General features: G+C 46.9%; 1 protein-coding gene across 2 annotated transcripts in view; it reads right to left on the bottom strand.

Moving 5' to 3' along the window:
- Window positions 1-338: 338 nt before the first annotated feature.
- Window positions 339-25447, bottom strand: part of IFT43 (intraflagellar transport 43) — a 45718-nt gene continuing 20609 nt past the window's right edge. For both annotated transcript variants that reach the window (XM_050897689.1, XM_050897691.1), the window contains 6 exons: window positions 16878-16910; window positions 16322-16368; window positions 3352-3424; window positions 1859-1934; window positions 1437-1499; window positions 339-629 (listed from right to left, as the gene is read on the bottom strand). In XM_050897689.1, the coding sequence (XP_050753646.1) occupies window positions 519-629; window positions 1437-1499; window positions 1859-1934; window positions 3352-3424; window positions 16322-16368; window positions 16878-16910 (403 nt within the window). In that variant the 3' untranslated portion in view covers window positions 339-518. The remainder of the gene's footprint in view (window positions 630-1436; window positions 1500-1858; window positions 1935-3351; window positions 3425-16321; window positions 16369-16877; window positions 16911-25447) is intronic.

The following is a 25447-nucleotide window of genomic DNA, read 5'->3' as shown; positions in this document are numbered from 1 at the left end:
GGCAGTTTAATAGGTGATGCTGCTTCCTCTGAGTCAATACAGAGGTAATGTTCCAGGAGAGAGGTTAAACTAGCAGGGGATGGCTGGAGGCTGCTGGATGAAATGTAAAACGGATATCCTGACAACTTGTGGCATCTGTTGTGAGGAAGATGGTAATCTTGATGTCCTAGGCAAAAAAATCATATCAGCCTAAGCCTCTCTGATAGCCGTCACTGAAAACCACACTCCATTGTAAGATGGGCCACTCCCATAGAGGAAAGAACGACCATTGCAGTTATCTGCCAAGGTGCTAGTGAGGTGGAAGTGACTGTTCATAAGTAAATATTTTATTGCGTGAGAACAAAAATTCTTATTACAAAATACCCAAAACTTCTCCCAAGCCAGTTTTCCTATGAAGCAAGGTCCTATTTATTTTCATGTCTGAAATAAATTCTCAAATACAAACAAGTGAATAGAAAATTAAAGTGCTAAACTATTCGCAGCGGGTGCATGTACGAGATGTCTGGTGTGCCAGTGCTCTAGGGCATACTGAGGTGGTCCTCTCTCTCAGACTGGCCCAGGTCCCACTCAGTCACTAGTTCTGAGGACACCTCTGTGAAGAGATGGTCCCAATCCCAGCTGACATCATCCTACCAAGAGGAAAAAGACAAACGTGCTGAAATGTTACTGGTGACACCCAAAGGTATCTGAACAATGCCAGACAGTCAAGGTGAAGAGCAAAGAGAGAAACTGCCCCGGCCAGGGAAGTCCCAGATTCAGTAGGCTAGAACAGGAATCCTAGCCAGAATGAAATGTGAATCCCTGCTACAATTTAAAGATGTTGACAGAATTATTCATGTTCCAAAATTCCGTAAAAGACAGATTTTTTGATACTTGTTAATCTTAGATAGTCCCAGGCAGGGCGTAAAGAGGAGCCATAAAAATCTTCTACCCTTCTGCACTTCTGCTGAAGCATCTGCAATTCTGAGCTGCAGAAATCCTTTGTTGCAAGTCCTGAGCTCCTGCTTTCCCAGTTTTACTGAGGTTGTTCTGTCCTGCTTTAAAACATCCCTCTGCCCAAACCCCAAATGCTTTCTATCTTTGCCCTCTGCACTGCCCTGTAGAACCACCTGGAGCTCATGGTGGCTACCAAAAGACAACACACAACAGAACACTGTTTCTGCAGAGATCTGTGACAGTGCTAGGCCCTTCACATTTTCGTTACTAGCTCTTTCATACTGAAGGGGGCCAATCATAGCGATGCCATAATCTCACACAGAGAAAGCCCTATATATCTTTAAAATAATCTGCTGGGGAAATCAAACCTCCATCATCTTGGACAAGCTCCTCCTCACTTCTCTCCTCCACCCCACTGACAAAGGCTTACTTTCCAAGTACAGTCTGAGACACATAAGAAGCTTTTGCCTTGTTGGTGTTCCCACAAAAGAAAGACTCACCTCTCGTAGTTCATGTTCTGGAGCCAAAACTTTCGTGAGAAGCTTCAGGTCAACCTCTCCATCCTATGAACACACACACACACACAGAGTCGCAGTCTTACAGAGAGTGAGAAAGTGGACACCGTCATTTCACCAGGTAGGTCTTGCTAGAGATAGGCACATTTGCCTCATAAGGGACATATACTTTGCCCAGGACAATAGCAGGAGCCTCATCTGTGCAGCAGATACCATACCCACACTATTTACAGACACAAACAAGCATGAAAGCCACACTGCAGAGAGGAACAGACTTGCAGGCAGACTGCAAGTTGTTTGGATATTAGGGCTGTGTATTTTATGCAGCCGAGTATCACTGTGGAGGATGATAGGAGCCTGGAAGGAGAGGGAGTCACATCGGTCACCCCATAGCAACATCCACTTACCAGAGTCTGAAAGGCAGCATACTTCATTAGATCTCTGTCCAGGTCATGGTAGGTCAGCACTCGGTTCACCTGCACACTGCAACCAGAAAGGGTCAAAGTACAAGCCCGGGTTAAGCGTGGAAGGACATCTGAGGGGAAGGGTGGCATGAAGAGTAGTCTGGTGACACCTGTCTTGAGTGTCCACATCGCCCATGTGGACTCTTGAGATGGATGTCCCCAGATAGAAGCACATCTCATTCAGCAAATGAGCAGTCATTGACAAATCTGTGTGCCAGGTTGCGCACATGCATAAAAACAGGATGTGGAGCAACCACGGACTCCCTCAGACAAGATAGCAAGCCAGAGAGAAGATCCACAGACTAGCTGCAAGGGCCAGAAAGAAAACAGGACTGTAGTGAACATTCAAAGAGCCTCAGCGCTGTAGCAAAGCAGGCTCTGAGAGCCCCACCATACAAGCTATAGAATAGCAGGGACTTTGTGATTTCCATGTCTGAGCTGAGTCACAGATATCAAATACAATTTCTTAAAATGTAGCCTTCAAAGAGAAACACGGTGTAGGGGAGTAACATACTGTTGTGCCATGCTTCCCTTCACAGGTGATGCAATACTATAGAAAAGACCTATATTAATTTAATTTCTGTTTGTGTTTGTCCATGAAAATCACTTGTCTTCTATTTCAGGGAGACTATGGATAGAGGAGGAACAGATGGGATTATAACAAAGAGAGAAAACAAAGAAATGAACTCTGGTGAGAGACAAAGTAATTTTAAATTTACTACTGTAAAGTGTCATTCATTTTTGTTAACAGCTATTTAATTACAATAACTACTCCATACTTGTGAGAGAGGCATCTGTGGTCAGGAGTAAGATATCCCACCCCTCCAAATAAGGGTCAACAGAAATCCCAGTCTGCGATCTTGGCAATAGGCCCAACAGAGGAGAGAAGACTTTCCTGATATGTTTAAGATAAAACCCCCAAAACTTTCATTTTTTAAAACTTGCTGGTCTCCCTTGAGCTAACCCCAAAACCACTCTGATAACACCTTCAAACAACAAGATTGTACTTTGCAAATTAACTAGGCACTTGAGTAAGAAGGATATCCTGTGGAGGGCAAAGCAGCCTACGACCATGCATAATCAAAGTGTGTGTGGTAATGCATGTGTACTGGAGGCATTTGAGGTTATACAGGCAACCTTAAATCAAGCAATTCCTCACTTTTGAGAGTTTGATTTTGCAACATCAAGTATGTTACTCTAATGTAGAGGTTTTTATAGAGAGAGAGAATATGTAGTAATTGCTTTCTCTGTGTAATAGGAAACAAGAAGTTTGTACTGTTCAGCTTGGAGTCCTGCTGCCACAACACACAGCACCAAATCCTGCTGAATGGCACTGCTGCTGACATCCAGAGAGCATAAGATAAGATGGAGTTTAATTTCACCAGCCATTTCACACTGCTGATGAGAGCCTCAAGAGCACCTGGCAGAGCTCTTACCTGGGGGGAGCTGCCACTTGCATGGCCAGATCTTCCTCCTGGACTTCCTCCAAGTCAGGGATCACAGGAATGTCTGCAACAAGAGAAAGCAGCAGCAGTAAGTGGGGAGTGTTGTGCTCTCCTCTCACTAGAGACAAAGGTTCCCTTGCTTCACAGATATGAAACAGCCTGTTTCTTATTAGAGGAAAACACAAGAGTTATTTAGCAATGATTAAAAATATATTGTTTAATATTAAAACAAGGCAATAAAGCTTTGAAGCTTGGGGTCAAAAGAAATCTTGCAAGAGGAGCAGATTTGGACTGGGTAGGACTCCATAGGCCATGGACCATGCATTTGAACACAACCTTGAAGCTGAAAGAAGCCAGCTGCACTAAACCCTACTGCCTACTTGCTATCATCCTAAGACTGGCAGGAATTTGCTTCTTATGAGATGTGTTATCGTTTGCTCAGCTCAGCTGCCAGTCACCTAGACTCTGTTAGAAATGAAATGCGGGGTGCAAAATGAGAGAAGCCATGTAAAACTACACATTGAAGGAGCTGCTGGCAGGGCCTCAGGCTGTGCAGAGGCCTGTGACCTTCCTGATAGCTGAGGAAGGAAGTGCTGGTGGTCTAGCAGATACAAAGGCTAGGGAAAATGCATCTAGTTGTAATGTCATAAACCTTTTCATGATTTCCAGTGTGACCCTGGAATGGCTGATGTCTGGGTCACTGGGTATTCCCAGCACAAGGACTATGGCTACTCCACCTAAAAAGGATACTAGAGACAAAAGAATGGAGGAGAGGAGGAAAAACTGGGTGTACACTGAATCCTGCTGAAGGACCAAGGCTCTGACAGCATTGCATGCTTTTTGTTTTGACAAAGTGCTGTAAGCAGTTAGAGATGGAGAGCGCAAAAAAGGAGAGAGGAAGAGAAGGGAAAGTAACTGGAGGTGCAAAGCAAGGACAGAGTACACCAGCACAGAGCTCCTTTAAAGACTCAAGGCCACAAAGGCTCTCCAGAGACCCTAAGCCCTCAGACCGCGGAGAAGCTGGTGGTTCGGCTCTGGGAAGAGGTTTCACTTGCACAGTGCGCGGGCAGAGCTGGCCCCTTCGGCGCTGGAGCGAGCAGGCTGCTCCCGGTTCTGTCGGCAGAGCGGCCATGCTACTGCTGGATGGCAGCAGGCAGCTGGGCCTGGCTTTGCCCGGTTTTGCAGCCCAGGCTGAGACGAATATTCAGGAGCTGGAGAGACGTTCCCAGCTATGGCATTCAGGGCTCTGGGCAGGGTCTTCCTGAAAAGCCCCTTGTCCGGCCGCCTGTCAGAGCTTCACAGGCTCTCAGCTGCCCTCTCCCGCTGAACGTCCACTGCGCATCCCCCCAGCTCGCCGGCCGGCAGGGCGGGAGGCAGCCCTCGCCCAGCTGCGGCAGGGCACGGGTCAGCCCGGGCCTTGGCACAGTGGCCATTCGGAGCTGGCCACACAGTGGGATTTCTCGCTAATTGGCTGCCTGGCGGAAGGCCGAGCGGGACAGGGGCTGCCGCGAGAGCCTGGCCACAGCAAAAGGCAGTGACAGCTTGGCCGGCCTCAGCAGAGCTGTGCCTTCTAGCTCCCCAGCCACCCAAGGAGCAGGTGCCTGCAGAGTTGGAGAGCTGGCTCTCCAACTACGGCAAACTATCCAAAGACATTTAAAGGGAAACTGCAGCAACACGCCCCAGGCTGTCCCTTAGACGGAGGCGGCACGTGCAAGGAGTGCCTCACCAGTGCATCGCTGGGCATTTGGGGCAGATCTCTCCCCCCTCTGCTTGTCAGGACAATACACAGTAGAAGCTGCTATCCCGCTGGCTCTTCCCTGCAGGGGCTCCCAGCTCTTGGTAAAACTTGTAGCAAAATGCAATTACGGGACAAAAACATCTCCATGGACAGACAGACTGACCTGTGGAGGCAGCTGGTAAAACCTGCTCAGTGATTATGTGGGAGAACATCCCTGTATATAAGCAACAAAGACCAAGGAGGGAACAGACTGGTCCAAGGGGAGGAATGAAGCACTGTGCAGAGGTGCCCTGTTAAGTCCAGGCAAACGAGCATGGGAACGAGAAACAGTCTAATCTCTCCCGAGCTAATTTATCTTTTTCAGCAGGAGACTATGAATGTTGCTCAGCAAACACAACTAAATGAAGAACTATCTGGGAACAGAGCTGCTCTCACCCACGGAGCAGCATTCCCTGTAGCAGGAGGTCAGATCCTTATCCTCTTTTGACAGCAGAAATGTGGAAGGTGTTTGCAGCAAACTGAATTTCTTCACTCAGTGCTCATTTTGGCAGCTATTTCTGGGGTCTCCTCTTCCCAGTTCCCTTTTGCTTTTGTTGACCTCTTTTTCCACTAGAAAAAAATGGTAAACTTAGGGCCTGGATCAGTGATGTCCCTTCCATTTTGCAGGTTCCCAAACACTCCTGGATTCTCCAGTGCTGATTTTATCTCATTGCCATTGAATTCCATGGAGAGATTCCCAAACCCCTTGCAGAATGCTACCTCTACTCTGTATTAGCAAAATCCAGGCAATCATGTAGAAATTCTTTCCAAAAGAAATTCAAGGCTCCAATATTTTATAGACACTTTGAAAATATTTCAGACAGAAGATCTGGAAACGCTCTGGGAGCTCCTGCCAGCCTCTCCAACAACGGCCAGCGCATGCTTGTTCCTACTGCAAAGTGCGGATGATGTGTCCATTTCTAGGCAGAAGCAATGCCCTTTAGGACTGTCAGAGACTGACAGGAAACAGAACAAAAATGTCACAAATTCTAAGAAAATATCAGCTCCCCAGGCTAACTGCTATCAGTGGCGAATCAGCCCTGAAATATTTGGGTCTTTATTTCACTTGTTACTCATAATTTCCTCTTCCCTCTGCCAATTCCCATGGTGCCACCTCTCCACAATCCCTCTCCCGTCTCTCTGTGTACAGTTTGCAAAGTGTCTCAGTTCTCACTTTATCACCAAGGAGCCAACCTTTCCCCTCACTCAGTCTCCAGCCCCCTAATTGTTTTTGTTGCTCTTCTTAGGACTTATATCTTTTTTTTCCAGTAAGCTCTGGTAACACAGCCAAGTCATGGCACTATGTCAACTGCAGGGGGAAGAAGCACATGGGCTATTGTGCTGCAAGAGTGCAGGCATACACTCTACTTTCAATATTACCGTTAGCTGCAGTGAGGCTACTTACATATAACATTAGTACCTGCAGAAATCTTTGCAGGACCATATCCTCCCACACTTGTACTGGAGCTTTTTCCCAATGACAAGGTTACATTACAAACGCCCACTCTGTGTGCTTTGCTCTGTGACACACATTTTTCCCCCCCTGTTCATTGTGGGGGCTTCAGATCATTTTCCATAAGCCTGTGTTTTTGGTGCAGAATCTTGACACATACTTAACCGTCCAGGCTCTCATGCCTGAATTCAGTGCCCATGTAGGTAGACCTAAGAAATGACTGCACAATGTACCTACATGCTAAGGAGCTGCCTGTGTGCAAAAGGAAATGCTTTCACAGCTACCAGGTCACTGCAATGAAGTGAACAAATGGCCTGTGCATTACAAAAAGAAAATGTTTTGCAGCTGAGAAGAAGGGTTAGCTTCAAAACCTGGAAACAAAAAGTGATTCTCGGCAGTCTAGCTCTAGGGGGGGGGAAGGTTGCATTACTCAGCTGCATTTTGGAGGAGAGAGCAGCTTCCATAGTCTTTAATACCAACCGATTTTAATCACAACTGTAGGCAAATCTCAGAAGCAACATGAAAATCTTACAGCTTCAGCTGTTCTTCTCCCACTTTCCTGCTGACTTTGAAATCAGAACAAACTGATATGACAATAATAAGAAGAAACATTAAAATAAAAGTTGAGTTACTAGTAAAAAATTTTAAAAGGGGAACAAATTGAGTACAAACCATCTTACCAACCTTGGTCTCCCAGCTGGCCTCTGAACACTCTGCTGCAAGGTACTGTTACCTGTGCCACCTCCCTCAACCAGTCTCCCCCAGACAGAACTCCTTTGAATCTCCATTTCATATGGCGGATAACATTCCCAGAGTGAGTACTCCTAAAAATCACACTCACTCTCCCCCTGAGAGTGAGTATCCTGCTTTCATTTTAGCTGAAGGGAGGGGAGAATAGGTAGACACACACATCAGGTAGTGTTTTACAAGCAGAAGAGATGAGTGTATGCAACAGAAGATGGAGGGGGGAACATAAAAACTTAGTGCATGCAGTGACCTTAAGGAGGAATGGATGAGGCTTCTCTTTATGGCTCAAAATGACTGGGAATAGAGTAAGACAAAGCCTTTCCCCATGGATTTCTCAGCCCATAAAGAAACAAGATATTGGCTTTAGAAACTGCTCATGGTAGAGATGTGAAAAACTCAGTGAGCACCAAATACTAGGTGACCAGTGCAAACTCCCCTCCATCTCCCAGATGATGGTGAACAAAGAATGAAACCAAAATGAGTGTATCCATGCAGAAGTTAAGGTGGGGTAGGAGACACCAGTACCAAGTGTTGGCTAACAGGCGAGTTATACTGCACCAAACTGATTGTCTCAGAACATCTAAGCCCCAGCATATAAGTAAGAATAGTATTTTTGTTACAATAGCTGGACTGGGCTAAGTCTTACAAAAAAAAGAGCTTCATGGCCAAGTTATGGCAAGACATCAATAGCATAAGGCAGAAGTGTGTGGATGGTAGGAGGAAAAGATGGAGGGGAAAGACTGAGGGTGACCCATGCTACACGCAGATAGCCAAACAATAAGCCAGGAACAGCAGCTTTTAAAGTACATGCAGTAACCATCACCTTTTTTACCTCTTAGCAAATAACTTACTGACAGCTGAGGAAGACAACCACAGAAAGCAACAAGCAGGAGGTAGAAGAAACTGCACCACCTTAACACCCAGTTGCTCCTGCAAGTTGGTGAGTTGCACTTGCCTCCCAGGCAGAGCTGATTTTTGGTTTAGTAGCAACACCTGCAGGCTGGGTCCCTTAAAATCCTGCAAGCTCACAGTAAGATCTGGTCCTAGCCCCAAAGAACTAAGTTCTCTGTTAGATACAAGACAGCATGTTAGCAGGGACAGACAGAATCTGTTCAAGGTCAGGCAATAAATCAGTGGCAGAGCTGGATCTAGAAACCATGTCCCAGGTTAGGCCTGCAGTTAGCAGTGTGGTTGCCACTTTCTCCCTGAGCTGCTTTAAGAGTCTCCCGAGCCAACACCCTGATACCTAAAAAACATGACTCCATCTCACGTAGTCTGATTCACTTCCCCCAAGTGGGTGAGCATTTCAAAGGCCAGTTCAGAGTGGACACTTTTGTAGTGGGGACCGTGCTGCCCTCCCTGTCCACACACCACCATATCGAGAGAACACAAAGAGGGTAGTGGCTTCTGGAGCTGGCAGTCCCCTGCCACTAAGCAGGCATAAGAATGAAACTAACTTTAGTTTAAGTTGCTTGCTCATAAAATGTAAAACTGAAATAATTATAGTATCTCTGCTGCTGCAAAACTTTGTTTTACTGAATGCTGTTACCTTCTACATCACGTTTGGGGAATTTTAAACAGGCAAATGGAAGAAGGTCTGATTGAAGATGAAGTTAAGTGAAAGAAATTGGTCTCATTTAGCACATGACAGGATTCATCTGTGTTCCCAAGTCCACTGAGGTAGCATCATGGGCGTTTCATATTCATGAGCTGCTGCGACACTGTGTCCCCTCATTTACAAAGCACCGTGTTCAGCAAATTCTGTCCCTGTGGACACTCCGTGCATTTCATGGTCTTGTCAGAGAGACATCAAACACTTCAGTAACCAAATACCAGAAAATGGCTTTAATTAGCGCATCTCAATGCAATAAATAATTTTTCTCTCTAAGTGGAAAAATGGAGAATTAAAAAAAACAAAAGAAAAAAGTGGAAAGCAACAGGCAAAAAAAAATCTTCAAAAAAACATAAGGAACAAGGGACACAGACAGCTTCTGCTGAACACACAAACAAGCTTGAAGCCTCTTGGAAGCTTTCTCAGGAGAGCAGCAGGCAAACGGAGAGGATAAAGAACACTTCTTTGGATGCTTGGACATTAATTTCATAGGGATGCCTTTCCCTGACTGAAATTGCCCTACTGGTAGGCCAATACGGAACAGCATACCTGCCAGATCAGCCAGCAGGGAGGTGAAAACAGCAGAGCGAAAAGCAGGCAGTACCACAGCTACTAGGGCACTGCCTTAAAAGCTGAGACAAGCAGAAGATAACATGAGTGTCCCATGTCCTAAAGCACCCTTTTGAGAAGAGAATGGTAACAGCACAACCTGGCCAAGCTGATGGGAAAAGTCACACAGTCAGTGGGTGCTAGAGGATTCACAGGATCTAGGGGAGGTCATGCAGCAGATTCAGTACTGACCCTCCTGCCTTGCCTTAAAAGATTATGCATTTGCCTTGCATCAGAAAAAATAATTTTTTCTTCAGCCACCAAGCTCTGATGATACTGTCAGCGAGGTGGCTGACTGGCTGGGAGGACGGGTGGTCCATAAGACACTCTACTTGCTTCAATAGTGTTGTGCTTTCACAGACTGCTTGGCATGGCATGGCTTCTTCCTCACCTGAAAGCTTGCTGGGGACAGGCTTCAGGCATATTTGCTACTTCCCAAGGCTGCTACTGACACAAAGCCTCTGCCCAGTTTCAACCCCTGGGAAGTGTGAAGAGAGACAGGGCACAGAACAGCCCCATCAGATGAGTTGCTGGGCTCAGTGCAGGGCTTCAACAGGCAGTAATCCATGGCTTGTATTGTGCAAGAAGAGCAGACACTGATGGCTTTAAAGATGAGGAATCTCTTAATGCATAGGTTTGTTCACCAGCAGCAGAAGACAGGAGAGACTGGAGGCCAGGCTCAGGACCTGGAGTCCACCATATTTCTGAGGTTATCAGCATTTAGAGTGGTAACACACCTCCTAGCCTTACCAACAGCCCCCTGACAGAGCACTATGCCTGCCCTCCTTTTCAGTAACATCTGTTTTCCTCTTTTCAAAGGCTGTTCCCTGTTCCTTTGCAGTATTCCCCTGCTGAAACACACTCAGAAGGTGGTGGGGCAGCAGATGAGAAGGCATGAGTTGCCCAGGGAGGGTCTGGTGAACTCAGAAACACAAAACCCTCCTCAACAATGCTGGAGATGAGTGATTTTGCATTAGAGCATTACTGTGGCAGGGAAGGCAGCTTCTCAGGATGCTCCTGTGGAAGTATGTTCGGGAGCAGGCGTGTCTGATTCTATTTCATCCTCTTCATGTTATGCTGGAAAAACAAGACAAACTACATTTCTTTTATGCTAAATCCTTAGGTTTTTTATTTTTTCTTATATATATTTATTAAAAAATGCCTCTTTGATCGGCAGCACCCATGACATTTCCACATCCAGCAACTCCTCAGAAGCCTCCCTCCCTCCACACAAGGCCACCGCTGCTGACAGCCAGCCGGGTTTGATCAGAGCCACTCAGAATCGGATTTTCATAAGACAGATGAGGAATCTTACTGCTGCTCTCTCTCATATCAGATGAGAAACTGAGGGGGAGGGGGGACGGGTCCTGAGGGAACGACACTACAATCAAGGGCTACGCGGTTCTCTCTCTGTCCCTCCACTGCTGCAATTTTCAAAGGAGTTTGCCTCAGGCAGTTTTAAATGACGGTGTCTCAATTCTGTAATCATCTTTCAAGAGCTTTTTCTTAAAGGGTATTTTAGGTAAACCTAGTCCGTCAACTACACTTACGGACTCAGCAATCACAGACCCAATATGACTGTGTATCTACCATATCGCAGAATTTAGTGATGGAAGATGCTTACCCAGACCATCATTTTCAGCCCCCAACAAGCTTTGTGTGCTCCCTTGCAATTAAGCTGCCCACTGTCCCTTGGCCAGCGGTCTGCTGTTTCAAATAGGACTTCAGACGTATCCCTTGGGACATATTCTCTGCTCCCCCCTGCCCACTGTGGCTGTTCATTCCTTGAACACCAGAGGCTCTAGATTACAATGCCAGCAGTCACTGGAGGAGGTCAAACTGGCCTGGACCAACAGCTCAGTGGAGACCATCAGGTTGGGCTGAGTCTGCCCTTCACTGACCTTGCACAGAGACTTGGGGTAGCGCATTAGGGGAGCAGCAAAGGGTAGGACTGCAGTGTGCTGACAGAGCCACACACAAAGCCACAGCGCAGAATCCCAGAAACTCAGCAGTCACTGTCACTCTCTGCCCCAGGTCCCTCTCTTCAGCCCATTCACACCACTTCCAAAACACCATGTTTTTCACTCCGTCTCCATTTCACTGATGCTCAGAACTTTTCGTCCATTTAGCCTTTCACAAACCACTCCATCACCGCCTGCTGAGCCTATGAAGTACCCACTGGCCACCTCCCTGACTATTCCTGCAAATTCCGCCCTCCTCTTACCCTCATGCTCAGCCAATGCAGCTGTCCTTGCAGCTCATGGCCCCTGGAATCCACCAGCACTTTGTGTGTTCTGTAAAAACAGCAGCTCACCAGGGAAGCAACTGGCAAACTTTATCAGGAATGACAGAGCCAACAATAACCCACACCGTGCTCTATTCTCAGCTCTTTTTGGAACAATTTTATCATTGGTGCATATTCGCATGCAGCTCAAGAGGTGTTTGATATTTTATAGCTGTGAATTCCAGGTGCCAGATATCCTGTGAGGGCTGTCTCCCACCTGACAGACAGACATCACTCCCCAGAAGGATGTGGGGCCCATGGCATATGCCCACTTCCTCCTCTGTTGTGCACAGAGCCTGGACTCCTATCCTGTTCAAATGCAAAGGAGCTGCTGGCACATGCCAGAAGGGTAAGAAGTCCTTCTAGAGATTTGACATTGTATAGAGAGGTCTAATCGTCAGCTCTGCTTACTTGAGGAGGCTTCCCAGCAGGCAGGAAGGGGTTTTGCCCTGAGGGCACAGATCTAGTGACTATCTCCTGGCAGCTTTCCTCACCTGCAGGTCAGGTTTGGGTTGTCTGTGTAGCATAGTCAGGCTTTCATTTCAATCAGCTGTCTCATTCACACACACTACCTGCTTTAAAATAACAAGCCGTTGTTCCGGCAGACAAAGAATCACACATCACATCCCAATCCTCCAAGAAAAGCTCTGTTCTAGGAGCTAGGCATCCCAAGGGTAACAGAGATCCAGGGGGGAAGGGACTTCTGAAGATGGGGCAATAGTCTGTGGGGGGAGGATAGCTGGGAGAGAGATGACAATCTTAGCTAACAAGCCTCCACAGAGTGCTGAGGAGAAAAATCCAAGGGCAATGTAGTGAGGAGACAGGCATCTGGGGGAGTGCAACTCAGCAGTGCAGAACTGGTGGACAAGAAAGGAACAACAAAGAAACTTTTAGCCAAAAGGACAAAGCAGTTTGCTGATGGGGGGAGATGCCAGCATTTCTCACCCCAACAGGAAACAGCCCTTTGTAGCTGCATGCCAGAAAGAGACACACAAGCAGAGTAAAGCCAAATGAAATGTCCAAGCAAAGTCGAAGTGGAGACTCTACTGCCCTGCTGGAGAAAGGAGCAAAGGGAGGGGAAAGCCCTTCAATGTGAACTTGGTTGTTCTGTCTTCCCTCCCACCTCATGACAAAGAATAGTCTGCACTTGGGAGAAGCTCTTGGCTGCTACAGAAAAGGAAGCAGTGCTCTGCAGATAGCACTTTTTAAATTCCACTGATACTCTCACATCTCCCATCTCATGCAGTTTCCCTGCCATACAGAGCTCAGTCACTGCTGCCCATTTCCCCTGTTGCCATGGACAGAAAATTGAGCAATTACCCTTAAACTCCTCTCTCTCAGATTGCCCAGATTGCTACATACACAGCATTAAGCCCCCAATTGCCCCTGGCCAAAAGTGACTCAACTAGGCCTGTCCTTTAGGAATTAAACACTTTTGTGTTGCTTGTGAAGGTTTATTATTCCTCAAGTTGTGATGCATTAAATCCTGCTAAAGCAGGTTTCCCACCATCCAGAGGACCCGGGCCCCCCCATGACAAGGTTCAGCAGGACACACATCCACCTAGCAAAGGTCCGTTATCCATTTGCTATGCCTGTGTACTAGCATGTACCAGTGTGTGTTCAGGAGGATGGACACTAAGCTCACAGCGGGTGCTATAGGAAACCCCAATATCCATCAACTAGACACTTCATACCTATTTCTGGAGAGACACTGCACTTTTTCAAAACAGCCTTTCCAGCCTGGAGTTTTACAGGAGCAAATGGTGCTTTTAGTCAAACACAAGTCTTTGCTTTCCTATAACTCAGAACTGGTTCCTCTTTAAAGTGGCTCTCTTGTCCTGGACTAGCCTCTATGAAGAAGAAATATGGATTAGAGAAAATTAATTTTGAGCACGACCTGAGCCAAGGTACTTCACTGCTAGTATTTCAACAGTTTGTATTGCGCAGTATGGATGACTTGCACCTTCTGGGTTTCCCTGTGCAACTGTAAGGAATGGCTGAAATTGTAGACAGTCCCATGCATGTCCCTGTCTGGTCCACCCACTTACAATCTCCCATATTACTTCAGTCTTTCCACACAGCCTGAGAAGCGACTGTCCTTCTCTCCCAAACTCCCATGCAGATGAGGAATCAGATGCTATTATTTCATGCACAGGGTGAATGGCCAGGAGCAGTGAGAGAATTCTACTTTTATTTCTGAAACTACAAGGCATATTAAGCTCAAAAGTCTCCACTTGGCTGTACAACCTTTCCTCCATTCTCCTCATGCCAAACTGGGTTCTCTCCAGGCCCTATGCTTTTTTAACACTTTCTCCAATGGACTCCAAATTCTGAGCCTCTGGGTGTTACTGATGTACAAATGATCACAACTGAGGACATTTCAAATACACAAGAATACCTTTTTAAGGGCATATAGTTTTGTCCTTCATTCTGCTATGAAAAGGTTGGATGGGGGACAAACAATGTTAATGGAATGGTACAGCTCAGCTTTCTAATAGGTTAAAGAAAGGCGATCCAAATGTATTGGTTGACAGCAGCAATCATTACGCAACTGCGCCTGTTCATATTAAGGTGTACAAGCTAACACATTATGCAGCACAAAATAACCGTGACCCATCCTTGGGGATCCATACACCAATGTCTTGATTTTTGTATGTTTAGAATCTGAGCTTTACTGTTACAGTTAAGGACACAAGCCCAAGTGCAGTTCTGTGTGAAGGGGAGGCCGATGTGGCTCAACTTACTGCACAGCCACAGCATACTACTCCCTGCCTTCTACACTGAGCAGTTATTTGTATCTCTCTGCTTATTCAAAAAAGTAATTTTATTTAGGTTCTGGAGTTTGTTGATATGTCACTTTTCTTCACTGCAATTTCTGAGCCCACATAGAAAACTCCTCTCCCAGAACAGCTTGCTTAATCTCCCTGTAGAAATAGGACCACAAGCATGCAATGCACTGATCCATTTAGAGATTTTCCATATGCAAATTAGATCCACCACCCAGTGTATCCGACTGTACCAGAAACTGCCTGGGTAGGAACCGTAATCAGATTAGTGGGATCTTTCTTCTAACACATAGATTTAATCCAAAGCTGAACTCTGGTTTGCAAACAATCCAAATTCAACTGTGAACCATAGGTTAGGCACAGATAAAGAAGTGAAGTGTATTAGGACTTGCCATGTCTTCATACCACATTCTGCATCAATTCTATTCTGTATTTGTTACCCAAGGTCTTGGAGCACTAGAAGTCACATGCTGCAAACATGTGGCAAGCATTTTTATGCCTGGTTAGCAAAGACAGTTATCATACGCTGAATATAAGACCAAGGTTCAACTAGAAGGACAGCACGTATGCAAACAGTCAAAGAGCTGTTCAGAACAGACTATCAGCCTCAGTGACATACGCTGAAATTTAAGAAGCCCAAGAAACTTCCCAGGGGGAAAATTAAGTCTATTCTGAAGATGCCAATGCTATAAAGGTGCCACTTCTGGCAGTCATATGTTGCAATGCTTAATCTGTCTGGAAGACCCAAATAAGTCTTCATTTAATCTCATTAACCATGCTGATGTCTGATCCTTTGTGACTCCTGGTAATTCTTCTGATGCTTGGTGATATTTTACAGATGCAACTTTTTATACACTGTATAAAATTTATACACTGTATAAAATTCTTAGCCCTTGAAAACTGAGGTAGCTCCTAGAGACTTTAATGAATTTCTATGCTCCCCACAGTTCTCTAGTGCTCGTCTCAAAATTCATACTGTGGAATTTTCCTGAGATTTCTCCTGGCTCATCCAGTCCTAGCAGAGCAGGTGATATACACTATAAAGAAAACTAGTGCTAAGTCAGGAGTCCAGTAGATTTCACAGCAGCCTGCACAGGGATGGGATGGGATTACCCACCAATGCCTATGTTTAGCTTATGATCTATGATCTTGGGTTAGGGCAAGCAGATTTTTTAAATTAAGAATTCCCTCATGACAGAGACCTGAAGCAAGCGGTGCAGGCACTTGTCCTGATGGGAACAAGACAATGATGTTACCATAAAACATGAGAGGCTTTAAGTAGAGCATACTATCACCCAAACTAGGGGACAGCAGTGATTTCTTTCCCTGCTCTTAACCTTTTATTGCTCTTTTAGCTCTCTTTTTGCCCCAGTCCACTATTCTCCATGTGGAGGTAATCACAGAGAAAAGCGTGTCCTTGACACTTCCCTTCTTCCCAAAGGTGCTTTATCATTCTGTGTTAATGAAGAGCCAGAGTTAGACAACAGGTTGACTTCCTCATCCTCCTCTCCATCTCCTTTGTGCTCTCTCCCTCATTCAGCAGCTGGGGAGACATAAGCAGCTCCCACATTTGTTTACCCCCAGGGTGGTTCATTTCCTTGCAATTTCTTACAAGATGCCTCTGCTCACTTTACTGGAGAACCCCCAGACATGCATGAAGGCACTTCTTGCAGTCAAGTAGGTGATACCTTACCTCCTCCATCATCTGATGCCTCCAGGCTCTGCTGTCTGAGACGATGGCTGCAGCAAAACACAGCGAAGAAGGAATTTCAATTGTAAGCCCAGAAAAGCATCTTGTTGTGTCCCCTTCCTCCCCACAAGCCTCATGGCCTGTCAAGGGGAGAGTTCCCAGGTATGCTTAGCCTGCAGACTGACCTTCTTCGATACCCCTCTTTGCTGGACTCAGCAGAAATCTCTGCTTAGAGTGCTTAAGCAAGATGCCTTGTACCTGAAACAAACCCCTAGGCTGCAGACAGTAGGGCCTGGGGTGGGTCTGGGAGGAAGGCGGATGCTTTCTACTTCTTTCTGTCATATGGGAGTGACAGAGCCATCACCTACTCCATATCCAGGGAACTATAGAGTGACCAGCCTTGCCCCATCCCAGGACACATGACATGAATTCATGCCAGGCTCTGCACTCTTCCTAAGTTCCAAATCTTGGTGTACTGGTGGTTAGAGTTGCATGTCCCATCTCCATGAGATCAGATGTAAAAGTTGTGGAAGAAGTCTCAGCAACAATGGGAACTTACTCTTCTACTTCTTCTGCATGCTTTCTTCCTGACCTGCAAGACAAGGAAAGGCTTATGCTTAGAAAAGGCTAGAGAAAATTTAAAAACTGCACCTTTCCCTGTATCACTGTTACAGTGCAAAACAGTTCCTACACCAGGTCTGATATAACACATCACACCTTTAAAGAGTTCTTAGTGACCATTAAACCAGTGTATCAAAAAGTCCCTGAGTGCCTCAGATTGAAGCAGAACCATTTGGGTCCAAAAAGACAGCCATGCCCAGATACAGCAAGAGCCATACTCCCTGATTTTTTAGCTTCTCAGATACTTTTTTATCCCCTCTGCCATCAGCTGCAGGTAAAGCTTGCCTTACCTGAGTAGAGAGGTCGGCACATTAAGGAGTGAAGAAGATGCTATACTTTGTCTACCTACCCCTGAGAGATCAACAGGTCCTTCCTCCCCCTGGTCGTGCATAAAGATTATCTGGTTGCCTTTGCAGGTTAGCAGCCCCACCTGAGCTGGCCAAATTCAGGTCAGACATGCTGTCGCTGCAGTAAATCAGGGTTGATCTGGCTGAGTTAACAGCAGTTCATAATAATAACGTGGCGGGGAGGCACTGGCAAATGGCAGCTCCTTTGCTCTCCACCCCAGCAAGCCCAGAAGTAATTCAGTCCCGATTAGGGACGCTTGTTCAATATTCAAAATGTAAAACATGGAGGTTGCTGAACCAGCACTTTGAAAAGTTAATTAAATGCCAGGTTTCTTTTTAGCAGATACTCCATCACTCACTGATTGCTTTGGCCATTTTGCAGAGTGAAGTTTCATCTCTATGCGTTGGGAATAAATATTCTCCCCTCCCTTGAAGTCAGGGTGCCATGACAAAGAATACATGGGGCTCTCCCCCACCACATGCACTGTCCCAGGACACACCAAGATGTAAGAGAAGTTGCTTCATTGCCTTGCACTGCTCCTTTCAAAGCACTTCCATGAGATGGGACAGGCCTCTCCTCATCTGCTCTCTGGTCTAGCAGGTTATGGTCCTCATCTAGCTCTCCTGCGAATAATCTGCTCTTCTAAGAGCCAGGAGCAGGGCACAGCGGATGTCTAGCTATGAGGAGAAGAAAGCCCCTTGCCTCCACTGCTCTCCCTGGAGCTTGCAGTCTGTGAGAAGCTAAAGATTACACTGAATCGGTGATCTGAGCCCAGTAATATCAACTGCTATAATCAGAACTGCAGCTGTGTAGGTGACAACTGCATCTGGGCTTTCAGCTATATCTGCACCCTTCTGTTCATCAGAAGAGGCAGAAGTGCAATGGAGCTGGGGAATTTAGGAAAGAGCTCTTCCACTGCGGAGTAATTGTCCAGCTCCATCCTTCTCCCCAGTGGCAGTGCAAAGCACTTTTTGTGAACCCCCTGATACTATGGAGAAAGAAAGGGATGGCTTCAGAGAGCCCACCACCAGCTCTCACTGGAGTTTAGAATCTGAGAAGACAGAGATGGAAAGATGATGCAAGATTTATCCTATTTTATCCCTCCCTTCTGCCTTCACAGAACTGCTTCCCACACCCTGTCTTCAGAGCCTTGCCCTCACTGAGCTGAAACATCCAAAATGATGGCTTTGCACAGCCCTGCACAGTGAGATGATTTCCTGGAGGTTCAATCTAACCTCTTCTTAGCATGATCCCATTACTCTTGATAATTGTCCAGCCCCAAATAACACTCTGTTCCTCAGTACTTACACTCCTTCCATCTTTGCTCATCTCCTGTCCCCAGGCAGGAGTGAAACACTCCACATGTTTATACTTCCCAGGAGAGGGTCACTCCTCCTATCCCTGTAAGCAATTTCTGTTTCTTCTTCCTGAGCTCCCTGTCATGACAGGTATCCAGGTGGCCCACAGGGAAGGCAGTCATATGTTAGTCCTAGAGGCAGAGACTACTTCACTCATGTTCCGAGACTTAAAGCTGTCTCAAATTTTCCTTGTTATGTTAGGGAAGGACTTATTCAGGGCAATAAGCAAATACTTCATTATGAAATAGCTGCACTATATTGGAAAAAATAGTAATTTGGGGAACAAATTCATAAACCGGGAGGGGAGAATAGTACTGACCCCTTTAAACCCAGAGCCCAGGTGTTAGAACACTCTCCTGTCAAACAAGACAGTTCCCCCCTCTCTCTGGGGCAAACTAAAGCCCCACGGTCAGCCCCCCCCAGGGAGAACACCCTAGTCCCTATGCCACAGGGTCCGAAGGTGGCAGTGGGTGATGCCAGTCTTTCACGCTGACAGTACTATGGTTTATACAGAGCATGTAAATACCAACGGCACTAGAGCAGGAGCTACAAATGATACTTGTTCTGTTTAGGTGAGACATCCGCTTCCAGTTACCTGCACTAGATATGTTTGTTAATATATGATTTGGAATAGCATTATTTGATCAAACTGGCATTTCAAACCAGCTGATAAGCTCACGGGAGAACTGTCTGGGAATATAGTATGAAAACTCTGGAGCACAGGAAGGAATTGCATGTTTTACACTCTCTGTGGCCTTAATGATTGAGCTATTAGGTAAAGAAGATACCAACTAGCCTACTATTTACTTTCTTTTTTTATAAGGCTTCCTTTCTTTTTTTTTGATGCTAAATTACTTTTTCATTCCTTGTTTCAGATTGAAAAAAAAATTTTTCACAAAGTATGTTTTGTTTGTTCCTGACTAATCTTGCTTTTTTGGCCCAATTGCATTACCTAAATCTACCTAACAAAGTGACCCTGAGAGAAAAGACAAGCTTTGCCTCATGTCCTAAGGTTAAAAACCTTCAAGGCAGTAAAGGAAGTCATTAACAGATCCTCAAAAGGTGCCCTACCTCCAACCCTGTCCATTCCATAAGCTTAGCCAAGGGCTAAGCTATACATGGAGATACTATTTCTGCAGAACCAGTCACCTGCTTGTCTCTTTGCTCTCCAGATGCTATGGGAAGCCCCACAGGCATTCTTCATGAAGTTAGCACACTGCTTTAAGCATCGTGGAGTACCCCTTCCTGAGAACTGGCTCAGCTTATCAATGCCAATTGCAACGTGTTCAGACCAACATTTCATCCTTCAGGAATACCAGGCCTGGGTACGCAGCATCCTCTTCATTCACCACATGGGTGCAGCTTTCTAGTGGCGAGTGAAAGCAGACATGGAAGAAACGAGACCGTAAACTCAAGCCAGCATAGACAGATTTCCTACTCTTTTCTTATGTTCTCAGCCACAAGAAGTGCACTGCCCTGGTTTGTTTGCTCCAGCAGGAGGCACAGCCCAGGGAGGCTACAAGCGCCTACAAAATGAGCAATTGTGTATGAACTATAGATACAGCCACCCAAGTAAGGGCAAACAAAACAATGCAATCCCGGGAGCGGTGCTCAGAAATGCATTCAGTCTGCTGTATTATACACCAGCCAGCCCCAGTTTTTGTGAGACAGCGATAGCTCTGTTTCTTTTGTTTCTTCTGATAAGGCCATTGCATCTGGAGGGCCGAAGAACATGGACCAACCCCATCATCTGGACAGCTCCGTTTAAACTCCCTTTCACTGCAAGGCTGTCTGTGCTCCCAAACATAACCAAAATCCCAGAATATTCCCTCTGGCTTTGGCCAGCTGCTGACACCCCCTCTATTTCAGGGTGTTGAATAGCTGAGAAACTGGGCAGAAGACGCCGACAGACCCCATGTAACCCCATGTTATGCAACTCCTAGTAGAGAATACCTGTCTCTCTCCTAGCTGTGTCCTGGGGCAGAGGATATAGATCTGATCTCGCTCTTGAGTGTTGTCTTTGCTCAGTTCTGGCCAGCAGGAATCCTCCCTCCACATTAATGAGAGGGGGTTAAACCTCAAACCCAAGGCTTCCCCCCCCCCCATCCCCTAATGTACAGCTGAGCTGCCTCTGAGCTGCCTGCAACTTCTGTGCTGAAGGGTGAAAGGCAGTTCTAATGTAGACATCATCTCTGTTAAACTGTTTCTTTCTCATTTAATGGACTACCACGGAGATCTAAATGGAGATAAAGTAGCAGGGCTCAGAGAACAGCCAGGATGCTATCTTTATGCAGCATGACAATGGGCAGTGGTTAATTAGACACCGTTAACCTATTTTAGCAGGGGACATAACTGGGATGAATGGGGGGAAATGTCCTTGAAATCTTTTAATGTCCACAGCTCATGAGAGCTCTAGACACACTTGCATCCTGCACCGACCCACAGTCAGGTGCCAGGAGGCCAGTGCGCAAGATCCGAGGCTCCCTTCTGCACTCCCAGGGAGGCGTGAGGGCGGCAACACAGCTAAGGAAAAGGGAAGCAATTATGGTGGCTTGTTAAAAGGAACATTGAGGCGGCTGGACAGGAATGCCCTGTGTAGCGTAGCGGGGGCGGCCGCCGAGGAAGAGAGAGGGCTAGGGGCGCGGGCAGCCCCCTCGCCCGGCCCGGTTGCCCTCTGCCCGGGCGGGCAGCTCTCCGCTGAGGGCCGTTTTGCTCTCCCCGGCCCTCCCGCACCTCGGCGCAGCGCCCTCCCCGCTCCGCCCCGCCGCCGAGGGGGTCAGTGCCGCCGAGCCGGCGCTGCTCCGGGCCGCGGGGCGGGCCCCGAGGCGGCCGCGCTCCCCGGGGGCCGCCCGCCGGCGCCGCAGCACTGCCGGGCCGCGGCCGCCCTCTGCCGGGCCCCGGCGGCGTGGCGCCCGGCCCGGGCTCCCCGCGGAGGCTGCGGGTCCCCGGGCGGGTCCGCTGCCGAGCGAGGGGGTAGGCGAGCACCGGGGCTTCGATGTGACTGTTTGCAAGCGGCCACACCTGCAATCTGCAGGGGTTGCGGGCTGTCCCCGGGAGGGTGGGCGCGCACCGCAGGAGCGGTGGGGCCGCCAGTCGAGATCGAAGGGTATTTTAGGTATTTTACGGAGCCCTGGCAGCGGGGGGAGACTTTCATCTGCCTGCGTGTTGGCGTATTTCCTGGCGTGTCTCAACCACTTCTCTTTGTGAATCACGTGGAACGAGAAAACTGCTTCAAGCTGCCCTCTTGCTAAAAGAATGAAATGGAAAAAAAGGGAACGTCCTGATGTTCAGGGATACACTTTGTTTTGAGAGAGTAGGGTGATCAAAGGGCGAGCAGAGAGATGGATTGTGTGCGCAGGAAGCTAGTCACTGGCCAGCGTTCTGCCTCTGTGCTTCCATCCAAAACCATACCTATCCCAACGCCGAAGGCTTGGCTCAGCCCACAGGGAGACATGAAGCCTTTTGCCTCTAGGGCACAGACTGTAATTCAGGTCTAGGCCTGAGGGAGATAAAAAAGGACATTGTACTCTCTTGCTCAAGTATTTTTTTAGTGCCCATCACCACAGTGAGTGGGCGGTGAGCTACGAGTTGCAGCTTGTTCAATAGCCTAAGGCACAACTAAGTTACACATCCAATATGACGCAAAAGTGCTAACGGATCAGTTCTCCCAGCTCTCCAAGTGTGGGTCTTGGTCACTGCTTGTTTGCTGAGGCACAGAGAGAGAAAAACACTCATCAAAGCTGTATGTAAACTAGAACTGCAGCCCGTGCTGGAAAGCACTACCAGCAGCTGTCTTCTCAGCTATTCCATTGCACCTTCCTTGGGGCTCTGATCAGTTGTTTAAGTTTCCATCGCCTCTCCCAGGACTGTGGCAGCCTGGAAAAGCTAGAATTGCCTTGATTAAATCAGGGAGTTCAATCTTCACATCTCCTAAAATCAAGGCGAGTTTTGCCACTGACTTCAGCAGAGCGAGGACTACTATGAACCTTTATTTCTGTCATAGGATGTCACCTCACAGCCTGCCACTTCCAAGCCCTGGGGCACATGGCTATCTATATCTCCACAACGGGATTTTGGACAGACACACGTTTTTTTAAACTGTAATGGTCCCACCATCCACTTTCTGGCCCCTCACAGGCTCCCTGGGCTGCCTGGACCATATATTGAACACACTGCCCTAGAGCATGGCACTGGGGGAAGAAGGATGCAGCGATGAGCAGGCATGCTCTGTGGGACGGGATCTGACAGACGCTGCAGCTAGCCGGCTCCAGCTGAAATGGGCTTGTGAAGCACTAATCAATCTCTAGCAGAAGTGGTGTTGTTTCTCCTTATGGCCTAATATGTGGGCTTGCTTAACAGAAACAACAAAGGAGGAAAGCTCTGGCAAGCGACTTTAGGAACTGGCACGAAAGAACAAGCTGACAGAGAGAGTTCACGGGGGTCACTGAACCTCAGCCTACTCACTGCATCGTCCCTGTAACAGATGTTCTCAGGGTTCCCCCACTCGCTCACTGGCAGAGAGCTGACCAGCAGAGCTGTTCAGAGCTGCCACTGAGCAACAGAAAAAACAACAACGCTCAATACAAATTCCTGCTGTGTGGGAAAACAGCATTGCAGTTTCTAGAGGTATCCACCACACATCTTCGGTCCCTGAGAACAGGAGCTCCTATCCAAGTGATCACGTCTTCGGTCTTCAGTAAGCACCAGGGCCAACTCTCCCACCAAATGGCTCTTGAGGTTACAGGAGCATTTCAGTTTCCATTTAAAGGGAAAAGCACACTTCTGATCCTCATGGTTACATGGAATAACTGACTGCTAAAGGAGACAGAACTAGAATGCAAAGAAAAAGTATCTAAGGTTGGTTGTTTTTTTTTCAAATCCCACAACAGAGAACAAACTCGTGATTCTGAAGTACCAGGCCAAAGACTTTTTGTGATTGGCCTCACTGAAAACATTTAAATTAAAAACACTAGAAAGAACTAAGTGTTTATTACTGAATGGCACCTTGTGTTGTCATCTGAGAGCAACAGCTTCTGAAAGAAGATATTTTAAGAACTTGGATTAAAAACTTGAGAATAGTGGAGGGGTTATATGGGGAGGGGGACTGGGGGAGGGGGAAATAGGGCCAAGCAAGTAGATCAGGTCATCTTAGGTCTCTTTCCACAGGTAAACTGCATTAAGCTAGACTTCACAGCCAATTTAGAGGTGACCTACAAAGCCAGACAAGTTTTTAGCCTTGGCTTTGACAGATACAAAAGGGTTGCAAGTTGCATGTATTCTTCAAGAGGGTTTTGCTTTTTTAAACTAGAAATATTTGGGACAGCAAGGACAGTATCCCCTGAATTTGCTGGTAAATTCCTTGGAGATGCAGAGAACTAAGGAAGGAAGATGCTTTGTCCTCAATCAAAAAAATCAGAGACTTCGCCCTGAGCACACCCTGCCACCTCAGCAGCTTACATGGACTGTTACCAAAATGTCACACTCCTGTTTCGTTTTTGTCATGCAGGCTTCATTTTCTAGGGGAGCAAGAGGCTACAATCCTACTAGTTCTTCCATTGTCCAGTGTCTTTCAGGAAAAAGAAGTCAAAGAAAACTTCACTAACAGAGAAAAAATAAACAGAAATCTAGCTTAAAAGAAAAAAAAAGAAAAAAGGAAAAAGAAAAAAAAGGAAAAAGAAAAAAGCAAAAAGCAAAAAGAAAAAAGAAAAAAGAAAGGGGAGGGGGGGAAGCCCAACTCTTTTTCCAGGCTCCTCTGGGCACTGCAAAGACACAGGAATGGGCACAAGTCTAGCATTTTCCCTTTGCAGGAAACCCTTGCAAGTCACACTAAGCAGGATTAAAAGGAAAAAAATCCCCCATCACAGCCATGGTACTGAGGGATTCTCAGGTGACTCTTCTGTCTTTTAGGGACTTTCCTTTTTCTGCCAGTTATTTTTACTGAGTCTAAACAGAAACACCAAGGAGAGCTCACCCCAGCAATGACATGGAGGGACAAGAGGACAAGAGCCTGTTAGCATTCCTGGAACATCCAGTCTATTAAAAAAAAAAAAAAAGAAAAAAGAAAAAAGAAAAGGGCGGGGGGAAGAGAGAGGAGGAAAAAAACCCACCCTGGGCCTGCACGTTGCAGCTTACCGCCATCTTGATGTCCTTGATGCGTGCCGATGGCATGGAGGCGGCTGGCACCAGATCAGCCCAAGAGAAGGAATGAGAGGCCAATGGAGATTTATGTGAGGAGAGTGAGATGGACAAGGTAAAATTGTCAGGAGGAGTTGTTAGAAAGTAAAATATATTGTGACAATTCCACTCCTGCCGTTCATCAATAAACTGACAGATCATTTAGTGTCAATTAGGAGTGATAGATGGACAAGTCCCCATGATCCTGGGCCAAAATTAATGGCTGGGAGGGAGAGGGTGATTGAAAATGACGGCTGACATTGAGAGGAAAGTCCTGAAGGTCCCCAAGGGGCCATTACTTGCCTCATTCCCTTGCAGATCAATGCAGGGACAAACCCAAAAACAGACACTTCAAGACAAAACTTAATCAGACTTCCTTTTCTTTCTTCTCCTTCTAAGTTGTGCCCCCTCACTTGGCAGCCTTGATCCTTTGTGCCTATACTGTTCAAATCATTGAGGACATCCACAGATGGCTGCAAGATGCAGAGTGAGACTTCCGTCTTCCCCACAGCCAGGAGCCTGGCTCTGTTCCTAACATGGCAGTGTCATAGGGAAGCCCAGCCTGAGATTTACCTCAACACTATTGGACTGGGAGTAGAGGGCAGAAGCAATGACACAAGCTTCCCCC

The sequence above is a fragment of the Gymnogyps californianus genome, chromosome 5 (assembly GCF_018139145.2).
Source record: "Gymnogyps californianus isolate 813 chromosome 5, ASM1813914v2, whole genome shotgun sequence".
NCBI lineage: Eukaryota > Metazoa > Chordata > Aves > Accipitriformes > Cathartidae > Gymnogyps > Gymnogyps californianus.
Note: the sequence above shows the minus strand (reverse complement) of the source record. Positions and strands in the feature narration are given on the sequence as shown.